Source organism: Dipodomys spectabilis, unplaced genomic scaffold, assembly GCF_019054845.1.
Source record: "Dipodomys spectabilis isolate Male_0828 unplaced genomic scaffold, ASM1905484v1 ptg000024l, whole genome shotgun sequence".
NCBI lineage: Eukaryota > Metazoa > Chordata > Mammalia > Rodentia > Heteromyidae > Dipodomys > Dipodomys spectabilis.
This window is the reverse complement of record NW_024870701.1, coordinates 32,417,825-32,442,862: the sequence shown is the minus strand read 5'-3', so window position 1 is coordinate 32,442,862 and position 25,038 is coordinate 32,417,825. Positions and strand designations below refer to the sequence as shown.

The 25,038-nt window shown below is 41.5% G+C and overlaps 1 protein-coding gene across 1 annotated transcript in view; it reads left to right on the top strand.

Annotated features, from left to right (window-relative positions):
- Nucleotides 1–21,613, top strand: part of Atp8b1 (ATPase phospholipid transporting 8B1) — a 105,393-nt gene extending 83,780 nt beyond the window's left edge. The window contains exons 17-28 of the mRNA XM_042675255.1: nucleotides 1,080–1,192; nucleotides 3,765–3,929; nucleotides 4,744–4,855; nucleotides 7,061–7,136; nucleotides 7,348–7,480; nucleotides 8,100–8,388; nucleotides 12,881–13,104; nucleotides 15,472–15,555; nucleotides 17,012–17,257; nucleotides 17,568–17,706; nucleotides 19,841–19,971; nucleotides 20,650–21,613. Coding sequence (XP_042531189.1) covers nucleotides 1,080–1,192; nucleotides 3,765–3,929; nucleotides 4,744–4,855; nucleotides 7,061–7,136; nucleotides 7,348–7,480; nucleotides 8,100–8,388; nucleotides 12,881–13,104; nucleotides 15,472–15,555; nucleotides 17,012–17,257; nucleotides 17,568–17,706; nucleotides 19,841–19,971; nucleotides 20,650–20,871 — 1,934 coding nt within the window. The 3' untranslated portion in view covers nucleotides 20,872–21,613. The remainder of the gene's footprint in view (nucleotides 1–1,079; nucleotides 1,193–3,764; nucleotides 3,930–4,743; nucleotides 4,856–7,060; nucleotides 7,137–7,347; nucleotides 7,481–8,099; nucleotides 8,389–12,880; nucleotides 13,105–15,471; nucleotides 15,556–17,011; nucleotides 17,258–17,567; nucleotides 17,707–19,840; nucleotides 19,972–20,649) is intronic.
- Nucleotides 21,614–25,038: the final 3,425 nt, after the last annotated feature.

Genomic DNA, 25,038 nt, shown 5'->3' with positions numbered 1-25,038 from the left:
GGAAAAGCATAGGCTTGTTATTTTACATCCCTCAATTTGGATTTATCATCTACTGACCACTCGTAATTTGATTCCAGTTACACGTCATCCGTTCCCTTCGCGGTGCCCCATCTGAAGGCTTGTGATGTCAGTTTGTCTTGTTAATGGTGATGTTCCCTGTGATCACTTGCTTGATCACACTTCACAGAGGTGGTCCCATCAGCCTTCTCCACTACAATATTGCATTTCTAACCAATAGAAACGCATCGATTTAATTGTTTGCGCTTGTTATACTCAGTGTTTTCGGAGGGCCTAACCATGAACTGATTATCACACCACCTGTGTTGTTTTAAGCTCTTCACATTGGAAAATTTAAAATCTAGTTAATCCTGAGGCACATACCACAACCAAATGACTAGACTGATCAAAAGCATGCAAAAAAGTGGTCTAGGAGTCAGATTCATGTCTGAGAATTAAGGGCAGTGTTATGGGAAAGATTATTATTGGTGGGTATGGATGAAGTTCTATGGAGTCTATAAACAATTGTTAAAATGATAAATAAGGAAGACTGGGGGCATGGCTCAAGTTGTAGAGTGCCTACCTAGCAAGCACAAGTTCAAACCCTAATACTGCAAAATAAAAAAATTAATTAAAAAGAATAAGGATGCGAAAACTGAACTGACTGAAGGATTCTTTTCCTGTTTATTTTTTCTACTGCAGTCTGAGTAGACAGCAACTCTGTCTTCACCATCTCTGTTGTGAATGACACTTTTTTAGATGCATGGATGATTTTAAATTGACTGTAAATGATAAGCCCGGTATCACTTCACAACTTTTAAGATGTAGTTTTCCATTAAGAAGTCAAATTTGCCAGCTGCCAGTGGCTCATATCTGTAATTGTATCCATTCTGAATCTGAGATTTAGAGGATTATGGTTTGCTAGCTCCGTTTCTAATTAGCAGCAAATAGCTTGGCTAGAAGTGTGGCTCAAATGGTAGAGTGCCAGCCTACCAAGAAAATGGGAGATAGAGTTCAAACCCCACTACTGCCAAAAAGAAAAAGGAAATTAAACTTCATTATTTTCTTTTCCTTGCTGTCAGTGAGAACCCCGGAAGGCAGCATCAGGCTGTATTGTAAAGGTGCTGACACTGTAATTTATGAACGGTTACATCAAATGAATCCAACAAAGCAGGAGACGCAGGATGCCCTGGATGTAAGTGTTACTCTTCCTCTCTCTCTGCTTAGTCTCTGGTACTGTCTCTTAAACTCATGATGTTCACCTTGCTTTTGTATTGTTGGGTAGAAACAACACCTAAATAGGAATGTGGTCAGTTGGGTTCCCATTTTGCCCCTGCCCTTGACATCCTAGGAGATGACCTTGGAGCCCTTTCCCAGCATCCAGGACTGCAGGAACAACGCAGGGAAATAGTGCTTGTCTCCTTTCCAATGACCTTGAGTACATCACAACTGCACTAGGCTCTGGCCTCCAATAGCTCTATGGCCTTCAAGAACTCCAACTACTAAGTGAAGAATGAAGGAAAGAAAGCATTGCAGTACAACAGGGGTTAACAAAGCATTGTTTTGCTGGGTCATTAGTCTGATGCCTTTGTTTGTAACATAGTTTAAACTTAATTGCTTCAGAGCCATTTTAGGAAATTCAGTAATGATGCAGCTGCTAGAATGCTTCTGGAACTTGCACTTTGGGAAATGTCCACCAGCCCCCATACTGTTTGGGCTCTTTGAGATAATGGCAGAGGTCTAGAGGCCAATTGGGACTTGTATTTGCTTCGTTATCAGTTCAGATTCCTTAGGAAAAATACTAATGTATCATATGAATCATTAATTCCCTGTGTGAAAGAGAGAGCAGTTCCTACTGTGATAAGTCATTGGAAGAAACAGCATCTTTGCCTTAGAAAAGCAGAGTTCAGCAAAATAAAACGCCAGGAAGCAGGAAGTCAAAAGGGGAAGGGGAAGGTCAAGAGGAAAAGGGTGGGCAAATGAAGGGGAGAATGCAGTGAGGAATCGAGTGTATATCCTTCAAAATTAAGAAGAGAGAGGGAAGGGATGAGTAGGGAAGAGATGGGTGAAAATATTGAAAGAAGTGACATTGATCAAGATGCATTATATTCATAAACTGTTTTGGTAAATGGCAGCTCCCTTGTACAACTACTGAAATACCATAATAATAAGGAAAAAACAGCCAGGCCCCAGTGGCTCACGCCTATAATCCTAGCTATTCAAAAGACTGAGATCTGAGGATCACGGTTCAAAGCCCAGGCAGGAAAAGCTGTGATACTCTTATTTCCAATTAACCATCAGAAAACCAGAAGTGGTGCCGTGGCTCAGGTGCTAGAGTGGTCACCTTGAGCTGAAGAGCCAAGGGACAGTGCCCAGGTCCAGAGTTCAAGCACCACAACTGACAAAAGCAAAAAACAAAACAAAAAACCTACTTCCCTATAAGAACCAACTGGAGCTGGATATCAGTGACTCATGCCTGTAAATTCTAGCTTCCCAGAAGGCTGAAATTTGAGGATCATGATTTGAAGCCAACTCAAACTAGAAAAAAGCCAGAAGTGTAGCTATGGCTCAAGTGGTAAAACACTTGCCTTGAGGGGAAAAAAAGTGAAGGGACAGCACCTAGTCCCTGAGTTCAAGTTCTAATACTAGCAGCATACATACATACAGACACACACACACACACACAATCCAGTTAGGAACTAGAGGAATTGCACAAATGGCAAAATATCAGTCTGAGTTGAAAAAACCAATGGAGAGTGCAAGGCCTAGGATTCAAGCCCCACAAGATAGATGGATGGATGGATAGATAGATAGATAGATAGATAGATAGATAGATAGATAGATAGATAGATAGATAGATAGATAGGATCAACTGCTCAATTAATTCCAGGAATAGTCCCAGCTACTTGGGAGGATCAAAATCTCCAACCAGCCCTGTTAAAGTTATCATAAGACATTATTAAAAACTGAAAGCAAAAGGTCTTGGGCTGTGGCTTTGGTGGTAGAGGAATGGCCTAGCAAGCTGGTGTACCTGACTTCAAGTCCCAATACCACCAACAATAACATAAAATGAGTTGAGGTTGAGAGCCAGGCAAAGTTCCTTGAGAGAGAAGCAATCTGTGTTTACCATTAGTACTAGCTGTTTTCTTAGTCATTAAAAGGAAATGGGTTTCTTTTAGTTACTTGGTTTAGTAGAAAGGTGGACTTTTTTCTTCAATGAGTGTGGGAACGAAGAAGAAAGTCCTACAACACTAGAGATGCTTAGAAAAATAAGGTCTAGCCAGGCGTCATGGCTCATGTCTGTAGCCCTAACTACTCTGAAGACAGATCTAAGGATTATGGTTCAAAGCCAACCTGGGTAGGAAAGTCTATGAGACTCTTACCTTCTATAAACAGTCTCCAACAAAGCTAGAAGTGGAACTCTGGCTCAAGTGGTAGCCTTGAGTAAAAGAGCTCAGGAACTATGCCCAGGTCCTGAGTTAAAGCTCCAGGACTGGCACCAAAAAAAAAAGGAAAGGAAGGAAGGGAGGGAGGGAGGGAGGGAGGGAGGGAGGGAGGAAGGGAGGGAAAGAGGTAAGCAGAGAGAGAGAGAGAGAGAAATAAGGTCTATTATTAAGCCAAGTTTAATTACTCCATAGAATCAAATGGCCTGGTCCCTTCTGAAATTCTCTTTGTGTATTACTTCAAAGTAGGATTTCTAACTTGATCTTCAACTATTTAAAAGTAACTACTCTTTGCATGGGTGGATTGCCTTTGAAATAAAACAGATCTTTGCAAGTGAAACCCTTCGGACCCTCTGCCTTTGCTACAAGGAAATTGAAGAAAACGAATTTGCAGAGTGGAATAAGAAATTTATGGCTGCCAGTGTGGCTGTGACCAACCGGGATGAAGCTCTGGATAGAGTCTATGAAGAAATCGAAAAAGACTTAATTGTGAGTGTTATCCTTAATAACTTTTTTTCCTTGATAATCTAAGCTGAATTGAAATTTTTATTACATTTATTACATTTTTTTATCCCATGCTTAAAAGACAATTCTAACTTTAGCATTTAGAATTGGCACAAAAGAAACCATATCATTTGAATTCCTTTTATTCAGCACGAATAGAAACTACTATTTTGAACAGTAAAAGAGAAAAAAGATTGGGAGTTCTGATTTTGTTTCATTGGGAGAATCATTGAAGCTGCTTATGTTTGTAAAAACTTAAGACAAAAATACATCATTTCTTTTTTTGTAACTATATTTTTTATTGTTATTATAAAGGTGATGTACAGAAGGCTTATAGTTACATATAAAATTTAAAATATAGCCAGGCGCTTGTGGCTCATGCCTGTAATCCTAGCTCACCTTGAGCTGAAGAGCTGAGGGCCAGTACCCAGGCCCACGACCGACAAAAAATTAATAATAATTAAAAAATATAAAAAATTTCTAAATGAATTTTTTTCTGGACTCTGGTGGCTCACATCAGTAATCCTGGATACTCAGGAGGCTGAGATTTGAGGATCAAGTTTTAAAGGCTTAACAGACAAATCTAAGAGACTCTTTACTTCCAATGAACCAGGAAAAAGCTGGAAGCAGAGCTGTGGCTCAAGTGATAGGGGGCTAGCCTTGAGTAGAAAAAGCCAAGCAACAGTATGAGGCCCTGAGTTCAAGCCCCAGTACCTGCACAAGAAAAAAAGAAAGAAAAAGAAAAAATATATATATTGGCTAATTCTTTTTTTTTTTCTATTTCAAATGCTCAACCCAGCTCTTGGGAGCTACAGCTATCGAAGATAAACTACAGGATGGAGTTCCAGAAACCATTTCCAAACTTGCAAAAGCTGACATTAAGATCTGGGTACTCACTGGAGACAAAAAGGGTAATTCTTTGTGTAGCCAAGCGGATCTATTAAATACAAATATTTGGAGCTGCTGTTTCCTTCGCCCAAGATGACCTTCTCAGACTTTTCATCCTGCATAAACACAAGCTGTGTTACTGGGGGTGGAGATGCTTTCCTTTCTTAAAAGCCTTTCTCTCATCCAGACACTCTCAGCGTGTCCCCCTCTCTAGTCCTTAAGTAGGGAGCGTCTTCCTCAGCATTCAGCTCCTGTTGTGTCTTGTGGATTTTGATCAATCTTATCTCTCCAGCCAAATGTGGACTCCCATCCTGAAAAGCCCCTCCACCCCATGCCCCTGCTGTCTTTTCCATACCCCTCCCCTCTCCTGTCCTTTATTGGACGTAGACTAGAACAATACAGAATCCTCAACTATGACATCTTTTGTTTCCTTTGTCCATTTTATGGCTTGAAACTTAAAATTTTATGTCCCAGGAAATGGTTAGCATTTAGAGCTCAAGGTGGGGGTATGGTTTGTGGGATTAGAGCACCTGCCTAGCAAGCACAAAGACCTGAGTTTAAACCCAAACATGACAAAAATCAAGTTCAAAAAATAATTAGAGGAGCTGGGAAGGTGGCTCAGTGGTAGAGCGCTTCCTTGCAAGCATGAGGTCCTGGGTTCGATTCCTCAGCACCACATAAGCAGAAAAAGCTGGGAGTGGCACTGCAGCTCAAGTGGTAGAGCGTTAGCCTTGAGCTGAAGAGCTGAGGAACAGTGCCCAAGCCCAGAGTTCAGGCCCCATGACCGACAAAAATAAATAAATAAATAAAAATAAATTAGAACTTCACAAGTCATTGTTTGGCATTGACTCTTTTTTTCTGCCAGCTTGCTTCAGGAAACAAGACACTGTCTCTTGCGTTGACATTGTCAATGAGTTTCACACTGCCAAGTGAAGAGAAGCACAGCCCTAACCTTTAATAAATACCAAATGGGTGGTAATGGAAAAATGTCTTCACTAGGAGCCCCAGAGGAAACTTGAATGGAAATGATTATCCTTTCCCCCGCCCCATAATAGAATGATAAAACCACATGATCTGGGTGTGTTAAACTATTTTTTTTGTTTTAGATTTTTATTTTTGAGACAGAATCTCACTAGATAGCCTAATCTAGAAAGCACAGTCCTCCTGCCCTTAACTTCCTGAGTGCTGGAATTATAGGTGTACATCACCACACCCAGCTTACATGTGGTGGTATAATTCATCAAATAACTATTTTAGATATTTGATGATGGAACACAATTCATGATTATTCTAATTATTCTACTTATCAATAATAAATGACCTTCATTTATTTTACCACAAAGAAACAAACTTCTTTGTCTTTATATGATTTCTATCCATTGCTACAGAAAAATGGTATATTTAGTTGAATCTGGTAATGTTCATGAATTGAAAAAGTCATGATTATAGCTTCTATATAGCACCTTTAAATCTAAAATCCCAAATGCTCAAAATCTGGAACTTTCTGAACACATACTTACATGATGCCATGATGGAAAATTTCACACCTGACCTTCTGTGATAGATTGCAGTCAAAATATACATTCACTAAAAATACTGTGTAAAATTACCTTCAGGCCATATGTATAAGGGTATATGAAAAACTAAATGAATTCCATGTCTACTTGGATTGTATCCCTAAGATATCTTATTGAGGGCTGGATACCTGGCTCAATGTAAAGCACCTGCCTAGCAATTACAAGACCCTAAGTTCAAATCCCTGTATTACAAAGGGAGAGACATGCACAGAGAGAGAGAGAGAGAGAGAGAGAGAGAGAGAGCACTGCTGGGCACTGGTGACTCTGGCCTGTAATCCTAACTACTCAGGAGGCTGAGATCTAAGGATCATGGTCTGAAGCCAGCCCAGGCAGTCTGTGAGACTCTTATCTCCAGTTAACCACCAAAATAAGCTGGAGGTGGGGCTGTGGCTCAAATGTTAGAATACCAGCCTTGCCCCTCAAAAAGCTAAGAGATAGCACCCTCAGCTCAAGCCCCAAACTGGCACAAAATAAAAACCCGAAGCCAAAAAAATCTCATTGTATTTATAAAAATACTCCAAATTCTAATGTAATCCAAAAATCTCAAGCCCTTCTGGTCCCAAGTATTTCAGATACTGGATACTGAAGCTGATGACAAACATTCAGTTCCAAAGTAGAAATGACATGTGACCTCAATTTCCTTTGTTGTAGAAACTGCTGAAAATATAGGATTTGCCTGTGAGCTTCTGACAGAAGACACCACTATCTGCTATGGGGAAGATATAAAGTAAGTGGCAGGCCAGTAGCATGAAGTGATGTATTAGGTAGTAGCTCATTTCTACAAAGTCATGACTAGATGCAGAAGGCATCAGATATGGAGAATCAGCAGGTGGAATATGTGTCTAGGGTTTTTCTGGTGGGCAAGTGAAACGAGAGAACCACCTTTGTAGAGCCTTTGTAGTCTTGTACTTTAAGCATTTTCACTTGTTTTCCCCTAGTTCTCTTCTCCACACAAGGATGGAAAACCAGAGAAACAGAGGCGGTGTTTATGCAAAATTTGCACCTCCTGTGCATGAACCTTTTTTTCCAACTGGTGAAAACCGTGCCTTAATAATCACTGGTTCGTGGTTGGTAAGTACTACTGATGTGACTACACCTCTGATTCAAATAAGATGAATTCATTTGGAACCAGTTTTATATTCATTACCTGTCAACCTAAAAAATCCTTTAGCTAATAAATCCAAGTATAATCTGCCAAATTTGAATCTCAATTTCATAGGCTGTCTGAAACTGGAAAACCAACACTGGTAAAGGTCAATCAAATAATGGGCAACTTTTCATTTTCTTCTTCACAGGTTTTTGTGTTTTCTAATTTTTCCCATAAGTGTTTCATAACCAAAATAATATAATCCATGACAGAATTCACAAAGTACACTTTGCATAAGGTTTGGGGATGGTGGGATTCTTGGTATAAAAACTAAAATGAGGGCTGAGAAGGTGGCTTAGTAGTAGAGTGCTTGCCGAGCATACATGAAGCCCTGGGTTTGATTCCTCAGTATCACATAAACAGAAAAATCCAGAAGTGGCGCTGTAACTCAGTTGGTAGAGTGCTAGCCTTGAGCAAAAGAAGCTCAGGGACAGTGCCCAGTTCCTGAGTTCAAGCCCCAGGACTGGCAAAAACAAACAACAAAAAAAACAAACCCAAAAAACCCTAAAGTGATTGTAATGTTTTTCCTCTCTGATTTCACAGAACGAAATTCTTCTAGAGAAAAAGACCAAGAGAAGTAAGATACTGAAGCTGAAATTCCCCAGGACAGAAGAGGAGCGGCGCATGCGAACTCAAAGTAAGAGGAGACTTGAAGCCAGGAAAGAGCAGCGGCAGAAGAACTTCGTAGACCTAGCCTGTGAGTGCAATGCCGTCATCTGCTGCCGTGTTACACCCAAGCAGAAGGCCATGGTGGTGGATCTGGTGAAGAGGTACAAGAAGGCCATCACACTGGCCATTGGAGATGGGGCTAATGATGTCAACATGATCAAAAGTGAGTTGTACCCAGGTGGCTGCTTAGATTCAACTTGCTAAGAGGAGACATGACAGGAGTTTAGGAATTTGTTATTTTCAGATTCCACTGCTAAGGCTTTCATCAAGCAGATAAATATTGAAGATAGTTCACCATTCCTACAGCTGTGACTACCCTCAAGACTCCCACAATCCATGTTAGGGGAGGGGTAGGCCCAATAGTTGTATTCATGGAATGCCAAGTAGAAGGTGAGTTCTGCTGGGTGCAGGTGGCTCATGCCTGCAATCCTAGCTGCTCAGGGGCAGAGATCTGAAGTTAAGTTTCAAAGCCAGCCTGGGAAGACCAATTAGAGAGATTCTATTTCTAATTAACCAGCAGAAAGCAGAAGTAGAGGGCTGGCTCAAGTTAGTAGAGCACCAGGCCAACCAAGAGTATGAGGCCCTGAGTTCAAGCCCCAGTATTAGCACACACAAACACACACACACACACACACAGATGAGATGGGCATTGGTGGCTCATGCCTGTAAGCATAGCTACTCAGGAGGTTGAGATCTGAAAATCGTGATTTGAAGCCAGCCCAGGCAGGAAAATCTGTGAGATTATTATCTCCAACTAATCACCAGAAAACCAGAAGTAGTGCTGTGGCTCAAGTGGTAGCATACTAACCTTGAGCAAAAAAGTTCAGGGACAGCACCCAGGCCCTGAGTTCAAGCTCCATGACTGACCAAAAGAAAGTTACATGACCATATATGACTATACACACACACACACACACACACACACACACACACATGATGCACATATCTTGTGTTGGGTAAATTGAATACATTATATAAAACTAGATTTTTACCTTGCCTATTTTGTGACTCATGATGGGTCTGTCTCTTTCTTTCCTTAGAGCCTTCTCCTCCTCCTCCTTGGTATATACTAAGAATATTCCAACTTTATCTTCTCGACAAGAGTCATCTATATGACGTATGTCTTCCTGCTTTTTTATCAATGCATACATCTGTTGCCATATATCTGCTGGTATAATTCCTCCCCACTGCTGTGTTTGCATGTGCTTGTCCTACTCCACAGATGACATTCCTTGCTCTGAATTACATCAGTCTCTGTCCTCTTCAGCTCTAGTTTATTCTCCTTGAGTACCCTTAAGATAACTATACCTGTGCTTAAAAAGATGTGTAACTCAAACATCATTTTTATTCACTATAATGCAGACTTCTAGGCATTAAGAAGGGAAGAGGTTTGACTTATGTATTTATGTGATTGAGACTCCAAATTTTGTTCCTCTGACTTATCATTTGTCAGAGACAACAGAGCCGAGATAACATATAATCCATATAGAAGCTCATTTTTCTTAAGTTGTTTTCCATTCTTTATTAAGCTCTGTTGCATGACAGATTTTTTTAATATATAACTTCTGGAACATCTATTTGCGATGAATATGGGAGACTGAGTTCTCCAAGTAGTGTTTCTTTCTTTTTTGTACTTTATAAACATCTTCCAGCTATACCAAGCACAACGCACAGGAAAAGTACAGTGGAATTTGGGTGTTAAAGGCAATGACCACACCAGGTGCTGATGGCTCACGCCTGTAATCCTAGCTACTCAGAAGGCTGGGATCTTAGGATCATGGTTCAAAGCCAGCTCAGGCAGGAAAGTCTTTGACTCATCTCTAGCTAATCACCAAAATGGACCTGTGGTCCAAGTGATAGAGCACTAGCTATCAGCAAAACACACACATACACACACACACACACACACACACACACACACACACACACACACACACACACAGAAGCATGGGCTGGGAATGTGGCATAGTAGTAGAGTGCTTGTATAGCATGCATGAAGCCCTGGGATTGATTCCTCAGTACCACATAAACAGAAAAAGCCAGAAGTGGCACTGTGGCTCAAGTGGTAGAGTGCTAGCCTTGAGCAAAAGAAGCTCAGGGAGAGTGCCCAGGCCCTGAGTTCAAGCCCCAGGGCTAAAAAAATTTTTTAAAGCTATGACCATTGGCTAATGTGTTTTATGTTTAGCAGAACCATCCAGTAGAAATATGTTTTTGCCCCTAGCAAGGATTTACAGGCTCTCAGAGCTGCCCTACCAGCTTATGGGGTGTTCTCACTTCTTGGTCTAAGACCCTCACAATCTGCAAGAGCCCTGAGAGAGATGAATAAAGATGTAAAGCAGTCTGGGTTCTGAGATCTAAGGATAGCTGTTCAAAGCCAATCTGGATAGGAAAGTCCATGAGACTCTTACCTCCAATGTACCACCAGAAAACTGGAAGTAGAGCTGTGGCTCAGAGTGGTAGAACACTAGCAAAGACAGCTCAAGGACAGTGACCAGGCCCTACCACATACCCCCACCCACCAAAAAAAAAAGACATAAAGCCTTGTGAAAATAACCAGTTGCTGAGGAAACTATGAAGATGTGTCTACCAGTGAGCCATCAGTCTGCATGAAAAAATTCAAGGCAGTTTAAGGGCCTGTGCTGAGAGTTTGGGGAATAACACAGTACTGCATTATAGTGCAGCTCTTCCGTTGCCTCCACTTACCTTGTAGGCAATGTCAATACTCATTTCAACTGTTGTACTTGGCCCTCTCCATGCAAAGGATGAAGGCCTGGATACCAGAGCCTGGAGCAGGGGTTCCTTTTTCTCAGCCTTGACAGCCCAGAGAAGTTCTCATTTCCTTTTGTGGCTTGTTCAGGAAAGGAAAGAAGGACACATGGTTTAGTAGGAAGGAAATTTGGTAACCAAAGCTGGTCATAAGGACTATTTATATATTTTGAAAAAGATGATAAAATAGCCTATGAGATGCAATGTCTTCTTCTTTTTTAGAACTGCAAAGTATAATTAAAAAAATAGGTTTGGCCACACTGCTACAATTATACTTTGAAATTTACAGACCTTGTGTTCCCAACTGGGACAGGATGTTTGAAGTTTCTTTCTAGTTGGAAACTAGAGTTGGCAGTTACTTCTCGGAGTCTGAGTAATAGATTGTGTTCTCCAACACATTTTCTCTAAATGATCTCACTATTGCTCTTTATGTTTGTGACTTTTAAGACATGGGAAACATTCCTTATTCTCTAACTTAATGTTATTTAGTGACTAGTGGAAGGAGGAATAAAGTGGTAACTTCTTGCACATTCGGGAACCCTCCCCTAACTCTGCCACCCCCAAAAATATACATACATATGTCTCACCACCACATCAGAGGGTGAATAAACCTCTGAAAGTTAAAGAAGTTCTTGGTTAACTTCTTTCAATTATAACTATTGGAAGACAACCAGACCTATCATGGGCAGGGGTTGTGGTAGAATGAATTTACTTATAAAGATAAGAACGTGCTTCATTCTGCCTAATAAGCCAGGCCTCCGGGAGATGCTAGACTCAAGACCTAGAGTTGCACTGGAAACCCAGTATCTGTCTCTCTGTCTGCCTGCTTGCCTGCCCCTTCTCTTTCTCTACTTTATTTCTCTATCAGAAACTTCCAGAAATATACTTCACACCTTATACCTTACATCATGAATTTACATGGTAAAATTCTAGATATAAGCACTCTTGAATGCCAATTCCGGAATCCTAAGAGAGGTAATTATTGGTTGAATCCCAAAAGAGATGCTGATTGGCTGAGTAGGCAGGCGGGGGGGGGGGGGGATGTAGGGGCGGTAGTTCTGTAAGTTAGAATTAGAACAGTAGACAGTCCTCTGTAGATTCTTTAGCATGGGGCCTTTGGTGCTTTCAAAAGCTCTGGATGGCCAGAAGATGCAGGTTCTAGACTGAGTCTCTAGAGGAACTTCTACCTTTGAGGTCCATCTAAAGACCTTCTCAGTAATACATCTTTGTAATTTTCTATCAGTACGTGGGCAACTGGATAATGAATTCTGCTGCACAAATACACAAAGTGCAGGGGTGCAGGGTTCTGATTCGCTTCTGCCTCCAAGTCGCAATGGTGATAAACAGTGAACCTAATTCTCCACGAGAACCCAGCTGCAAAACAGTCTGGGAAATGTAGGATTTATATTTCCTTTTCCACCTCTCCAGTTAGAACAAGTATGGAATTATAGTAGAGAGTCATTTTCCGGTATCTACCATAGATTTCAAATGGCTGAGTGAGCTATGGCCAATAGGCCACATGGAGGTGCACCCTGTGGGTAGAAGGAATGGTTTGGGAGATGGGCAGATAATCTAAATGGAATTCACCACTCACCTGAGAGGTATTCACATATATTTGTGAAAGCTCTACCATGTGCATTGTATAGCGAACTATAACATGACTTGGAGTTGGATCCAGGAGTAGGGGGTGAGGAAGGTGAACAAAAGCTTTTATATATATTGTTCCATGAATATGTATGTGTACATATATATATATATATATATATATATATATATATATGTATACACACATATGGTGTTTGGTTTTTGCTATGGAGACATTTTTAGCATCTAATGTTTTGCCTCAAAGCAGCTTATGATTCACAGTATCTTCCTTCTCTGCTCCGCAGCTGCGCACATTGGTGTTGGGATAAGTGGACAAGAAGGGATGCAGGCTGTCATGTCCAGCGACTATTCCTTTGCCCAGTTCCGATTTCTGCAGAGGTTGCTGCTGGTGCATGGCCGGTGGTCTTACATAAGGATGTGCAAGTTCCTACGATACTTCTTTTACAAAAACTTTGCATTTACTTTGGTTCATTTCTGGTACTCCTTCTTCAATGGCTACTCAGCACAGGTAATAAAACAGGATCATGAAAGCATTTTGTATTGAGTAGAGTTCTTACATTAAGAAAACACTTGTTCTGAAGACCAAATTAGTCAGGTGCTTATAGCTCACTGTTGTAATCCTAGTTATCCAGCAGGCTGAGATCTGAGGATTGAGGTTCCAACCCAGATAGGACACAAAAGTGTGTGCAATTAACTAGCAAAAAGCTGAAAGTGGAGTTGTGCCTTGAGCAATAATAGTGTTGTACCCAGTGTCCTTATTTCAGTGTCAGCCATCAGTCCTGATAGTTAAGGACATAATTAAGGCTATAGCTTAGATTTCTAGAATGTTTCTGATACTTTAAAAATATTTTGCTTACTTTAGAAGTTGTTTATATATTTTTTTCATTTTTAGGTTATTTTTCCATGTTATTTTGCTAAACAGTCAAATGGCAAATTATTCAACTGTAAAAGAATAAAATTGTATTTGATTAAGACTAATGAGCCAGACGCTAGTGGCTCACACCTATAATCCTAGCTACTCAGGAGGCTGAGATCTGAGGATCGCAGTTCAAAGACAGCCGGGGTAGGAAAGTCCCTGAGACTCTTATCTGCCATTAACCACTAGAAAATTGGAAGTGGTGCTGTGGCTCAAGTGGTAGAGTGTTCACTTTGAACTGAAGAGCTCAGGGACAGTGCCCAAAGATCAAGCCCAACGACCAACAACAAAAATATATATATATGGAGGCTAGGCATGGTAGTGCATACCTGTAATCCTAACTACTTGGAAGTTGGAGCTGGAGAATGGTGGTTAGAGTCCAGCTTGGGTACAAGAGTTAGCAAGACACCATATTAACCAACAAGCCTAACATGGTTGTATATGTAGGAGGCATAGCTAGTGAGTATTAGTGAGACTGGCCCTGGACAAACAGAAAAGGCCTTAAAAAAAAAAAAAGCAAAACAGAGCTGTGTGTGTGTGTGGATCAAGTGGTAGTATGCATAGCAAGCAGTAAGGTCCCAATTCAAATCCAAGTACTGCCAAAAAAATTTTTTTAAGAAATATGGATGATGGCAAATCTATTATCATTAACACATTTGTTGTTTCATTGTTTTTCTTGTTGTTGTTGAAATGGGGTGGTACATACTGAATATACCCAAAATGATTCAGTAGAAAAATATCATTAGTAAAAAATAAACTAACAGGAAGGTGGCTCAGTGGTAAAGTGCTTCTCTTGCAGGCATGAGGCCCTGGGTTCAATTTCTCAGCACCACATAAGCAGAAAAAACTGGAAGTGGCACTGTGTGTCAAGTGGTAGAGCACTAGCCTTCAGCTAAACTGCTGAAGGACAGTGCCCAGGCCCAGAATTCAGGCCCCAAGACTGGGAAAAATAATAATAATAAACTAACATCAGTGCCTGTGGTTCTCAAACCTTCTTTGCTACTAATGTGCTGTGGGGTTGAAGGAATCTCAGGTCAAAGGCCAGGGCAGCCTTGGAGTGGGGCTGGGTTGCCCACTCTGGGTGGAACCTCATATAACTCAGTCCCCTGTAGGCTAATTCCCCTCCCATCCCACGCCAAGGAATGAAGTGTACACAGTGTTCTTCATCCCTTCCAGAAACATCTTGTTTATGTTCAGCCAGACATTTTTATAAGACATTTTCATGAAAACGCTGGCTGTGCAAAATAAACACAAAACTTGACAGTTCTTGTGCTTCTGAAATAGTTTTACTGTTTTTATTTAAATACCAAAAAAGTTTAAAGTATCCTGGTTCAGTTTCAAGTATTTGAATTCATTAATAAAAAGGATAGCTAAATGGTGAATTTTGACTTCTCTTCTAGCACTACTGATCAGAACAGTCTGTGTGTGTGTAAGTGTGTGTGTGTGTGTGTGTGTGTGTAAGTGTGTGTGTGTGTGTGTGTGTGTGTGTGTGTGTCCTGAGGCTTGAACTCAAGGCCTGGGTGTTGTCCCTGAGCTTTTGTGCTCAAGGCTAGCATTCTACCACTTGAGCCACAGCTCACTTCCAGCTTTTTGGTGGTTAATTGGAGATAAGAGTCTCACAGATTTTCCTGCCCAGGTTGGCGTTGAACCTCGATCCTCAGATCTCAGCTTCCTGGAAAACTAGGATTATAGATATGAGCTACCAGCATGTAGCCAGAATAAAGTCTTTTATTGAAAAATTTTGGAGCATTATTGCCCCCACATTTATGGCAGGGGAGGGAGGAGGTGGTGTTTCTGTGGAAGGCCTGTGGCTCTGTCTACTACACAGAAACAACCTCCTGTCCTGTTCAGTGGTAGATGAGGGCTAATTATTCAAGAGTCCTCTTTGACTGAGGACGTTCCTGTGAGTGTTGGTACATAACAAAGCCTTTGTCAATCCCCCCCACCCCGTCTCCACAGACTGCCTATGAGGACTGGTTCATCACACTGTACAACGTGCTGTACTCCAGCCTGCCTGTGCTCCTCATGGGGCTGCTCGACCAGGTAAGAGCTTTGTGCTGGGGGTTCTGGGTGGACCCAATGCCATCAGAGAGTGGTCCACCAAAGAGTCCTCAGCACATCCTTCTTTTGCCTTTACATTGGCAAGAATCCATCTGTTGCTTTCAGACAAGAGTCCCAACTGAAAGCTGGGCACCAGTGGCTCACGCCTGTAATCCTAGCTACTCAGGAGGCTGAGATCTGAGGATCGTGGTTCAAAGCCAGCCTGGGCAGGAAAGTCTGTGAGACTCTTATCACCAATAAACCACTAGAAAACCAGAAGTGGCACTGTGGCTCAAGCGGTAGAGCGCTCACCTTGAGCTGAAGAGTGCAGGGACAACGCCCAGGCCCAGAGTTCAAGCCCCATGACAGACAGACACACACACACACACATAAAACTTGTGCAGATTGCATGTAAATTTTAGCACTTTCCAATGCTGATGTGTTTAATTGGCAAGTCAATATACACTTTGTCTCTAAAAGGTATTCTTATAGAAAGTGTTTTAATCAATAATAAGAATTAACTGGTCACTAGACACCACTGGCTCAGGTTTGTAATCCTACTCAGGAGGTTGAGATCTGAGAATTTTGGTACAAAGCCAGCCTTGTAGAAAATTCCACAAGACTCTTATCTCCAAGTAATCAGCAAAAAGCTTGAGGTAGAAGCCTGAATCTTCAGAGTACCAGCCTATGAACAAAATAGCCAAGTGAGGAGTTGGAGGCATGACCCAGTTGATAGAGCTAGCCAATGAGCACAAGATTCAGATAATGAGTCCCATCTCAGACCTAAAAGACAAGAAAAAAAGCCAAGTGAAAGCATGCGGTACGAGTTCAAGTCTCTGTACAGCATCTCCCTCCCCAAAAAAGTTATCATTGTCATTATTATTATTAATGTATTGAATATGTGAACATTTTCTCCCTAAATTTGAAGTAATATATATTGTCTCCTCTGTGTGTGTGTGTGCGCGTGTGTGTATGTACCAGTCCAAGGGTCTGGGTGCTGCCTCTGAGTTCTTTTGTGTAATGCTAGCTCTCTACCACACTCTAGCCACAGCTCCACTTCCAGCTTTTTTGGTAGTTTGTTAGAGATAAGAGTCTCATGGACTTTCCTGCCAGGGCTGGCTTTGAACCACAGTCCTCAGATCTCAGCCTTCTGAGTAGCTAGAATTACAGGCATGAACCACTGACTCCTGTCCTTTCCTACATTTTAAACATTCATTTTTTTTCTTTTATAAGTAGCAAAGTAATAAAATCTTGCCTAGGCTCTCTGAGTGAAATATCAAGTATCAGTAGACTAAAGCCCTGAGGCTGATCTCTGTGCATGCACAGCTAATGTCACATCTTTTGTCATCTTGCTTCGTGATTACTTCCTGAAACTTAACAGGAGATACTGCATGGTAATGTATCTGATGTCTTTCACCTCATGGATAAGGTATCACTCTAACTTTATTTTCCCCTGAAGGATGTGAGTGACAAACTGAGCCTTCGTTTTCCTCGGTTGTACGTGGTGGGACAAAAGGACTTACTATTCAACTATAAGAGATTCTTTGTCAGCTTGCTGCATGGGATCCTAACGTCTTTGGTCCTCTTCTTCATACCTCTTGGAGCTTATTTGCAAACCGTGGGACAGGATGGAGAGGCACCTTCAGACTACCAGTCTTTTGCTGTCACTGTTGCCTCGGCCCTTGTAATAACAGTCAATTTCCAGGTATGTGGCCTTCCACAACTGTATTTGGTTATGTCAGTACCTATATGTATGTAGGCTGAGTACACGGGCTGTTCTTCAACTGAGCCTCTGTCACCTCACAAAAATAAGTATACTATTTTCAACCCTCCCCCGCCCCCATGTATACTTCCTTTTTCTTGCCTGAATCAAGGATGGTTTGGTTTCTGATTGTTTTGTACTCAGACCAAATCATGACTACATTGCCAGATTCCATTTTCTGAATTCCTAGATCCTTCCTTTCTTGCTAACTCCCCAAAATGAGTGCTCTGTTTTTTCTCTGGTTTCCCAACAGATTGGCTTGGATACTTCTTACTGGACTTTTGTGAATGCTTTTTCCATTTTTGGAAGCATTGCACTTTATTTTGGCATCATGTTTGATTTTCATAGTGCTGGAATACATGTTCTCTTTCCATCTTCATTTCAATTTACAGGTTGGTATTGTGGAAATTCCAAAAGATAAGGGTATAGATAAATGTCACTAGCTTAGATGTTAACTTTAAGTTCTGGCTAAATTTTTAAAAATGAATGAAATAAATGATGTGTATAGTAAATAAATATATATGGTAAATTATTGCTACATAAAATTCATGTTCTCACTGGAAACTGGTGGTGGTGAGTTGGTAGGATGGTAACAAGTTAAGATAACATCAAAGTACAATTGTGCAGCTGTGAAATTGGATAGCTGAAAAATTATAAGGCCAAGAAAAGCCAGATGCTGGTGACTCATGCCTGTAATCCTAGATAGAAGAATGAGATCTGAGGATCTCATTCCAGCCAAGGAAAAAAAGCCCATGAGCTTCTTCTCTCCAATTAATCAGCAAAAAGCTTTGAGTAAAAAAGCCAAGAGAGATCAAGAGGCCTTTAATACAACCCCAGTTCTAGCATTAAAAAATTCAATTAAATAAAAAGACTAAGAGAAACATTCCCCCTTTTCCTTCCATAAAATCTACTGTTTGTGGTTATTGGAAAATTGATTATATATCTATTTCTGGTAGTTCCATAATGTAATTAAATATTTCCAAAATGCTATCTGAAATATATAATGGGCAAAATTTTTCCAAAACCATATCCTAAATACATAATGGATTATAAAACTTTTCATATGGTTTAATCAAGTTTTTCCACTTGTATAACATACTCTTAAGACTAAAAAAAAATACAAGTTTGTGCATCAGTGGTTCATGCATGTAATCCTAGCTACTCAAGAGTAGCTGAGATCTGAGGATTGCGGTTTGAAGCCAGCTCAAGCAGGAAAGTCTGTGAGACTCTTATGTCCGATTAACCACTCAAAAACGGGAAGTGAAGGGGGCTGGGAGTGTGGCTTAGTGGTAGAGTGCTTGCCTAGCATGCATGAAGCCTTAGGTTTGATTCCTCAGTACCACATGCACAGAAAAAGCCAGAAGTGGTGCTGTGGCTCAAGTGGTAAAATACTAGCTTTGAGCAAAAGAAGCTCAGGGACAGTGCCCAGGCCCATTGTTCAAGCCCCAGGACTGGCAGAAAGGAAAACAAACAAACAAACAAACAAAAAAACCTAGTTAAGCAGTGGCATAAAGTGGTAGAGTGCTACCCTTGAGCCAAAGAGCTCAAGGACAGTGCCCAGGCCCTGAGTTCAAGCCCTACAAATTATAGAAAACAAACAAATTTTTGCAAGGTGACTTGGACAAACACTATGCTACCATTACATTTCTAATTACTGAAAAAGGAAAAGGGGCTGGGAGCTGATGGCTCCAGCTACTGTCTCCACCAGTAACATTTGTAATCCTAGCTATTTAGAAGGCTGACTTCGAAGGATTGAGGTTCAAAGCCAGCCCCAATAGGAAAGTCCATGAGACTCTTTATTTCCAATAATCACCAAAAAAGCCAGAGTGGAGCTGTGGAAAACTAACCTTGAGCAAAAGAATCTCAGAGACAGCACCCAAACCCTGAGTTTCTGCCCCAGGACGAGCACCAAAAAAAACAAAAACAAAAACAAAAAACAAGTACATAGAAGTGCTAAATTTGCTAAACATATGAACTATCAAGATTTGGAGTCTTAAAACTCAGAAGTTAGCCATATCTTTATCTTTGGAAATAATGTATGCAGAACAATAACCAAATTGATAGAAAACCAAATAGTCACATGACCAATAATTAAACTCTAAGAAATATATGACAAATTACCAAACGCTAGTCAAACCTGTTCTAACAGTATTCAGTTTTGCTGTGTGTGTGTGTGTGTGTGTGTGTGTGTGTGTGTGTGTGTGTTTGTGTTGGGGTGAACCTAAGGTCTGGCACATGCTACTGAGCTACACCATCTCTAATTTCCATTTTTGACTCAAAAGAGTGTTAACAAATGCACATTTCCCCCCTGATTTGTTTCTTTATGTACATTTGCTTGTTGAAAAGAACTGATCTTCCTTGTTTGACCTTGCTTACTCACATTTGAAATGTTCATTCCTTGAATGTTTTGGGGAGACCAATATGGTTGTAAAACTCTCGACAGATAACCCGTTTATGGATGATAGAACATGAACTCTGCTCTTGGGATAAATGGACCCCTGTAATTCAATCCCCATTTCTTTCCAGGCACGGCTTCCAATGCGCTGAGACAGCCATATATTTGGCTGACCATCATCTTAACGGTTGCAGTGTGCTTATTACCCGTGATTGCCATCCGTTTCTTGTCAATGACCATCTGGCCATCAGAAAGTGATAAGGTAGAGAGAAATAGGTCCGCCCTAACCCTGAGAGTCCCTCATAGAAATAAAAGCATTTCCCAACAGCACCTTCTATGCAGACTCTATAGACTTACAGGAAGTGTGATTAACAGTGCTTTGGCTGTTTCTGGTTAACGGCATCTTTCCAAAACAACAACTAAAAACCAAACAGGGTTTAAAACTGAACTCCTAGCCTAGTGCTGGTGACTCACACCTGTAATCCCAGCTACTCAGGAAGCTGAGATCTAAGGTCTGTGGTTTGAAGCCAGCCCTGGCTAGGACGTAGTGAGACTCTTCTATCTCCCATGAACTTCCAAAAAGTCACAAATAGAGCTTCTGGTGGAACTGGAGCGGTGGTCAAAGCCTTGGCCAAAAAGCACCCAGGCCCTGAGTTCAAACCTCACATCCGACCAGGAAAAAAAGGTGGTGGGGGGGGGGGGGAGGAATAAAGACAAGAAGAAAGTGTGCGCCAGGTGGGCGACTTCGGTGCCCCCAAAGCCCTGACACGGGGTGGGGGTGGGGGGAGACCGGCGGTCTCCAACCTGTGCCCAGCCTGGCTTGTGCCACGGCGCGCGCGCCAGCCTCTGGTCCCCGCCCGCACGGGGGTGCGTGTGCGTGCCCCCCATTTCTTTAGGCATCTGTGTTCAGGCCTTCCCCTTCCGTCCTCCTTTCCCCCAGATCCAGAAGCACCGCAAGCGGTTGAAGGCGGAGGAGCAGTGGAAGCAGCGGCAGCGCGTGTTCCGGCGGGGCGCGTCCTCGCGGCGCTCGGCCTACGCCTTCTCGCACCAGCGCGGCTACGCCGACCTCATCTCGTCCGGGCGCAGCCTGCGCCGGAAGCGCGCGCCGCTGGACGGCATCGCCGACGGCCCGGCCGAGTACCGGCGCACGGGGGACAGCTGAGGCCGCCGGCCCGGACGCGGCTCCTGCTCCTTCTCTTTTGAAACAGACCGCCGCCGGCTGTACGCGGGTTGGGCCGCCGCGCGGGCGCAGGGCCCGGGGAGGCCGGCTTGGTTGCTCGGCCTCCACGGCCTCCAAGGTCTGGTGACATTCCTGACATCTCCCTGTCCTGGGGCGGTTCAGCTCCCCGCCCCAGCTTACAGTGATAACACCACCTTTCCTGAACACTCACCACCCCGAAACTGGATGCCTGGTTCTTACACTCAAAAAACACACTAGATTTTGTTAAGTGTGTGGCACAGGCTGGTTTGAGCTTATCATACCATGGTATGTTCTGGCAACTTCCTGGAATACAAGGGATTGGACTCCTTACCCTGAAAGCAGATATTTATGGGCTTCAAAAAAATCGTTTTTTAAAGGCTGAGAATATTAATAGACACTAAAAGGTACATTTAAACAGAAGAAATAAATTCTGGTGATTTGTGGCACAGTAGGGTAACCAAAACTCATGGTAAAATACTATCTTGGAAATGCTAGAAGAATTTAGAATGCTTTCATTACAAAGACATGACAAATGCTTGAACAAATAGAGATTACAAATTATTACACATATTAAGCTATTACATGGCTGGCTGCCCATGTAGCTGGATAGTAGAGTTCAGGCCTTAATTCAATCTCAGCATAAAAAGGAGGGGCTGGGAAGGTGGCTCAGTGGTAGAGTGCTTGCCTTGCATGCCTGAGGCCCTGGGTTCGATTCCTCAGCACCACATAAGCAAAAAGAAAAAAGCCAGAGGTGTCGCTGTGGCCCAAGTGGTAGAGCGCTAGCCTTGAGCTGAAGAGCTGAGGGACAGGGCCTAGGCCCAGAGTTCAGGCTCCAGGACCGGACCCCTGCACAAAATAAATAAATGAAAAGGAGGGGCTGGGAAGGTAGCTTAGTGGTAGAGTGCTTGCATAGCATGCATAAATCCTGGGTTCAGTTCCTCACTACCACATAAACAGAAAAGGCCAGAGGTGGTACTGTGGCTCAAGTGGTAGAGTGCTAGCCTTGAGCAAAAGAAGCTCAGGAACTGTGCCCAGCCCCTGAATTCAAGCCCCACAACTGGCAAAAAAAAAAAAAGGAAAAAAAACACAAGGTATCCCAAAAATGTGTATGTCAATTAAAAGTTATAGAATGCTTAAACTGAGCTGATTCCCTTTGAGCTGATTCCCTGTGTGTGTGTGTGTGTGTGTGTGTGTGTGTGTGCACGTGCGTTACTTTACTTGGGCTTGAACTCAGGTCCTTTTTCTCCTTCTCTCTTGCCTGCCTTTCTTCCCCCCTTCCATTTTGTATTTTTTATTTTTTCAGTTCTGGGAGTAATTTCCATCCTTAGGCTGCAAATGTTCAAAATCAGTCCCTTTGAATATGTAAGGAAATCATAAGATGTGTACTTCATCTTTATATATGCAGGACAGGAAAATTCAATTCTAATTTTATAATGCATTTTGAAGATATGATACAAGAATGTATGGCTATTGGATGGAAGTAAATTGCTGAAAGTTTACAACTTCATCTTGTAAATAAGGAGAATTGTATGTTTCTTTTTTTTACAAAAAAGTCTCTTGTGTAATTATATCAGTTTCAGATTTTTCCCTTTTTTTTGAATTGTGGGAAAGGTTGGCAATGCATATGTGTCAAAGACTTTAACTGTTGGGTGCAATATTATCAATTTTAAATGAAATTGCTTTGGATAAATTATTTCTATATGCTGTAAATCTAAGATTGAATGTATATTTTTGTTTAAAAAATAAATGTTTTAGTAAAATCTCTGGCAATAGAATCTTTTAACATTTTTATATGTTGCATATTTTTGTTTATTTCTATATATTGCAGTGCCAGGGATTGAACACAGGGATTCAAGTGTGCAAGGAAAGCCCTCTACCACTCAGCTATATTCCGATCCCTAAAATAGTAAATCGGGCATTTTGCCAACGTTAAGTGTAGAGTATATGACAAAACAATCTAGTCCCAAGGATTTTTCAAAGAACTCCAGTACTGGTAAGAAATAACATCAGGAACAGAGTGGTCAATGTGATTGAAAAAGATGTGATTATTCGCATCAGACGCAGAGGGTACTGTAGAGGCTAGTCCAATGAGAGCAAGTTGACAACTTTTCCAAATCACCTCAATTCTCTGGAGTCACAATAAGAGGAAGGGGGGAGTGAGCAGATAAAGTTGAAATACATGATAAACAGTTGTCAGGAAAATAGGCAACGAGGAGTGAGGAAGGGGAGAAGAACAGGGAGGAGGAGGTGGAAGCTGAGGTTTGAGGCTATGGGAAGTTAAAGGTAAGGACTTCAGGGCAGAACAAGTGACTGGCACCTGGCCACAAGGGACACCTTAACTTCAAGGATCAGTGATTCTATCATGGAGAAGGAGGTTGTCTGTCCACAGGTGGGACTTCTCTGGGAGGCATGATTAGCAGGGAGTGATGAGAAAGCACCAGCCTGAGGGGTTCGGTGGGAGGAGATGGGGCAGGTGCTTAGCCTCTGCAACAGATATGTTATGGGAGGATTTCTGTGCAGACCTAGGAAATGGCCCCTGAAAAACTGAAGACAATTCTCTGCCATAGGCTACACCACTGAAATTGTGTGAGTGATATTTTAAACCAAAGAGCACCTTCTAAAGGTTCTTAGTCAAGCCCTGGATCAGAAATTGCTCAGGAATGACATCTGATGGGTATGAAATGATTCACAAGTGACTTCAGTTCCATAGCAAAATGTATCCTAATGGAACCTACATCTATTTGAACATGCTGCCTTTCTGTGATGTGAATGAAACTTAGGAGAATTGCAAAACACATTCTAAAACTGTCAGAATCTGCTAGAACATTCTGGCTGCAGTATCATTTAAAAAAAAGGTTTAGAACAATCAAGTATATCTCAGGGATGATTAAAAATCAACAATGTAAAAATGATTTTCTGGAATTAAAAAATACGTGAGTGGTCAATAAGTACATGGAAAGAAGTCCATCATTAGTCATCAAGGAAGAACCAGCCAACACCACAGAGCTCTACTTCACACATCAGGATAACCACTATAGAAGATATGTAGACAAATTAGGATCCTCATGTTGTTGATGAGGATGGAAAATGGTACAGCTACTGTACAAAATAGTCTGGCAGGTCTTCAGTAAGTTAAATTACCCTTTGAACTAACAATTCCACTCTGAGGTATAGACCCCAAAGAACTAGAAACAGGTGTCCAAACAAATGCTTGGCAACGGATACGCATGGCCAGAATACAAATGGGCCAAATGTTCAAAAACAGGTGGATAAATCAATAAAAGATGGTATACAGATAATGGAATACTGTTTGAAATACATGCTGTGATAGAGGTGAATTTGAAAGTGGCCAGGCTCAAAAGGTCACTATATGATAGTACATACATTAAAATATCAATTTGCACAGTTAAATATTTATATTCTGTGGTATATTATTTGTACCTTTTAATTTTAATTTTATTTTTTGTACCTTTTAAAAAAAGGTAGTTGTTTCAAAGAAAGGAATATGGTAGCCTGGCTCAAAGAAGTTATAATGGTTGGGTAGGGAGGGAAAGTAAAAGAAAAATGAGGGAGGGGTAACAAGTTTGACAAGAAATGTACTTATTACCTTACTTATGTAACTGTAACCCCTTTGTACATCATCTTGACAATAAGACAATTAAAAATGAAGGTCTCATGGAAGGAATACACTAATAGTTTTATCAAGAATCTGTAGAAAGATGCCAGGCACCAGTGGTTCACTCCTGTAGTCCTAGCTATTCAAGGGAATCTGAGGATCCTGGTTTGAAGCCATCCAGGTCAGGAAAGCCCCTGAGACTCTTCAGTTATCTTTCAAAAAATGGAGGAAGTGGAGCTGTGCCTCACGTGGAGTGTTAACCATGAGCAAGAAGGCTCAGGGACAGTCCCCAAGCCCCAAGTTCAAGCCCCAGCATCAGCAGAAAAAAACAAAAGAGAATCCGTAGGAAGATACAAAAGGAATTAAAAGGGGTTTTAGGGAGTGATATTTTTTAAATGCAATTCTCTTTCATACTTACAAAATTAAAAGATTTTGAACTATATAAATATATTTATTTCCAAATTTAAGAAATACAAAATAAAATAATTTTAAGCAAAAAGCCTCAAATAAAG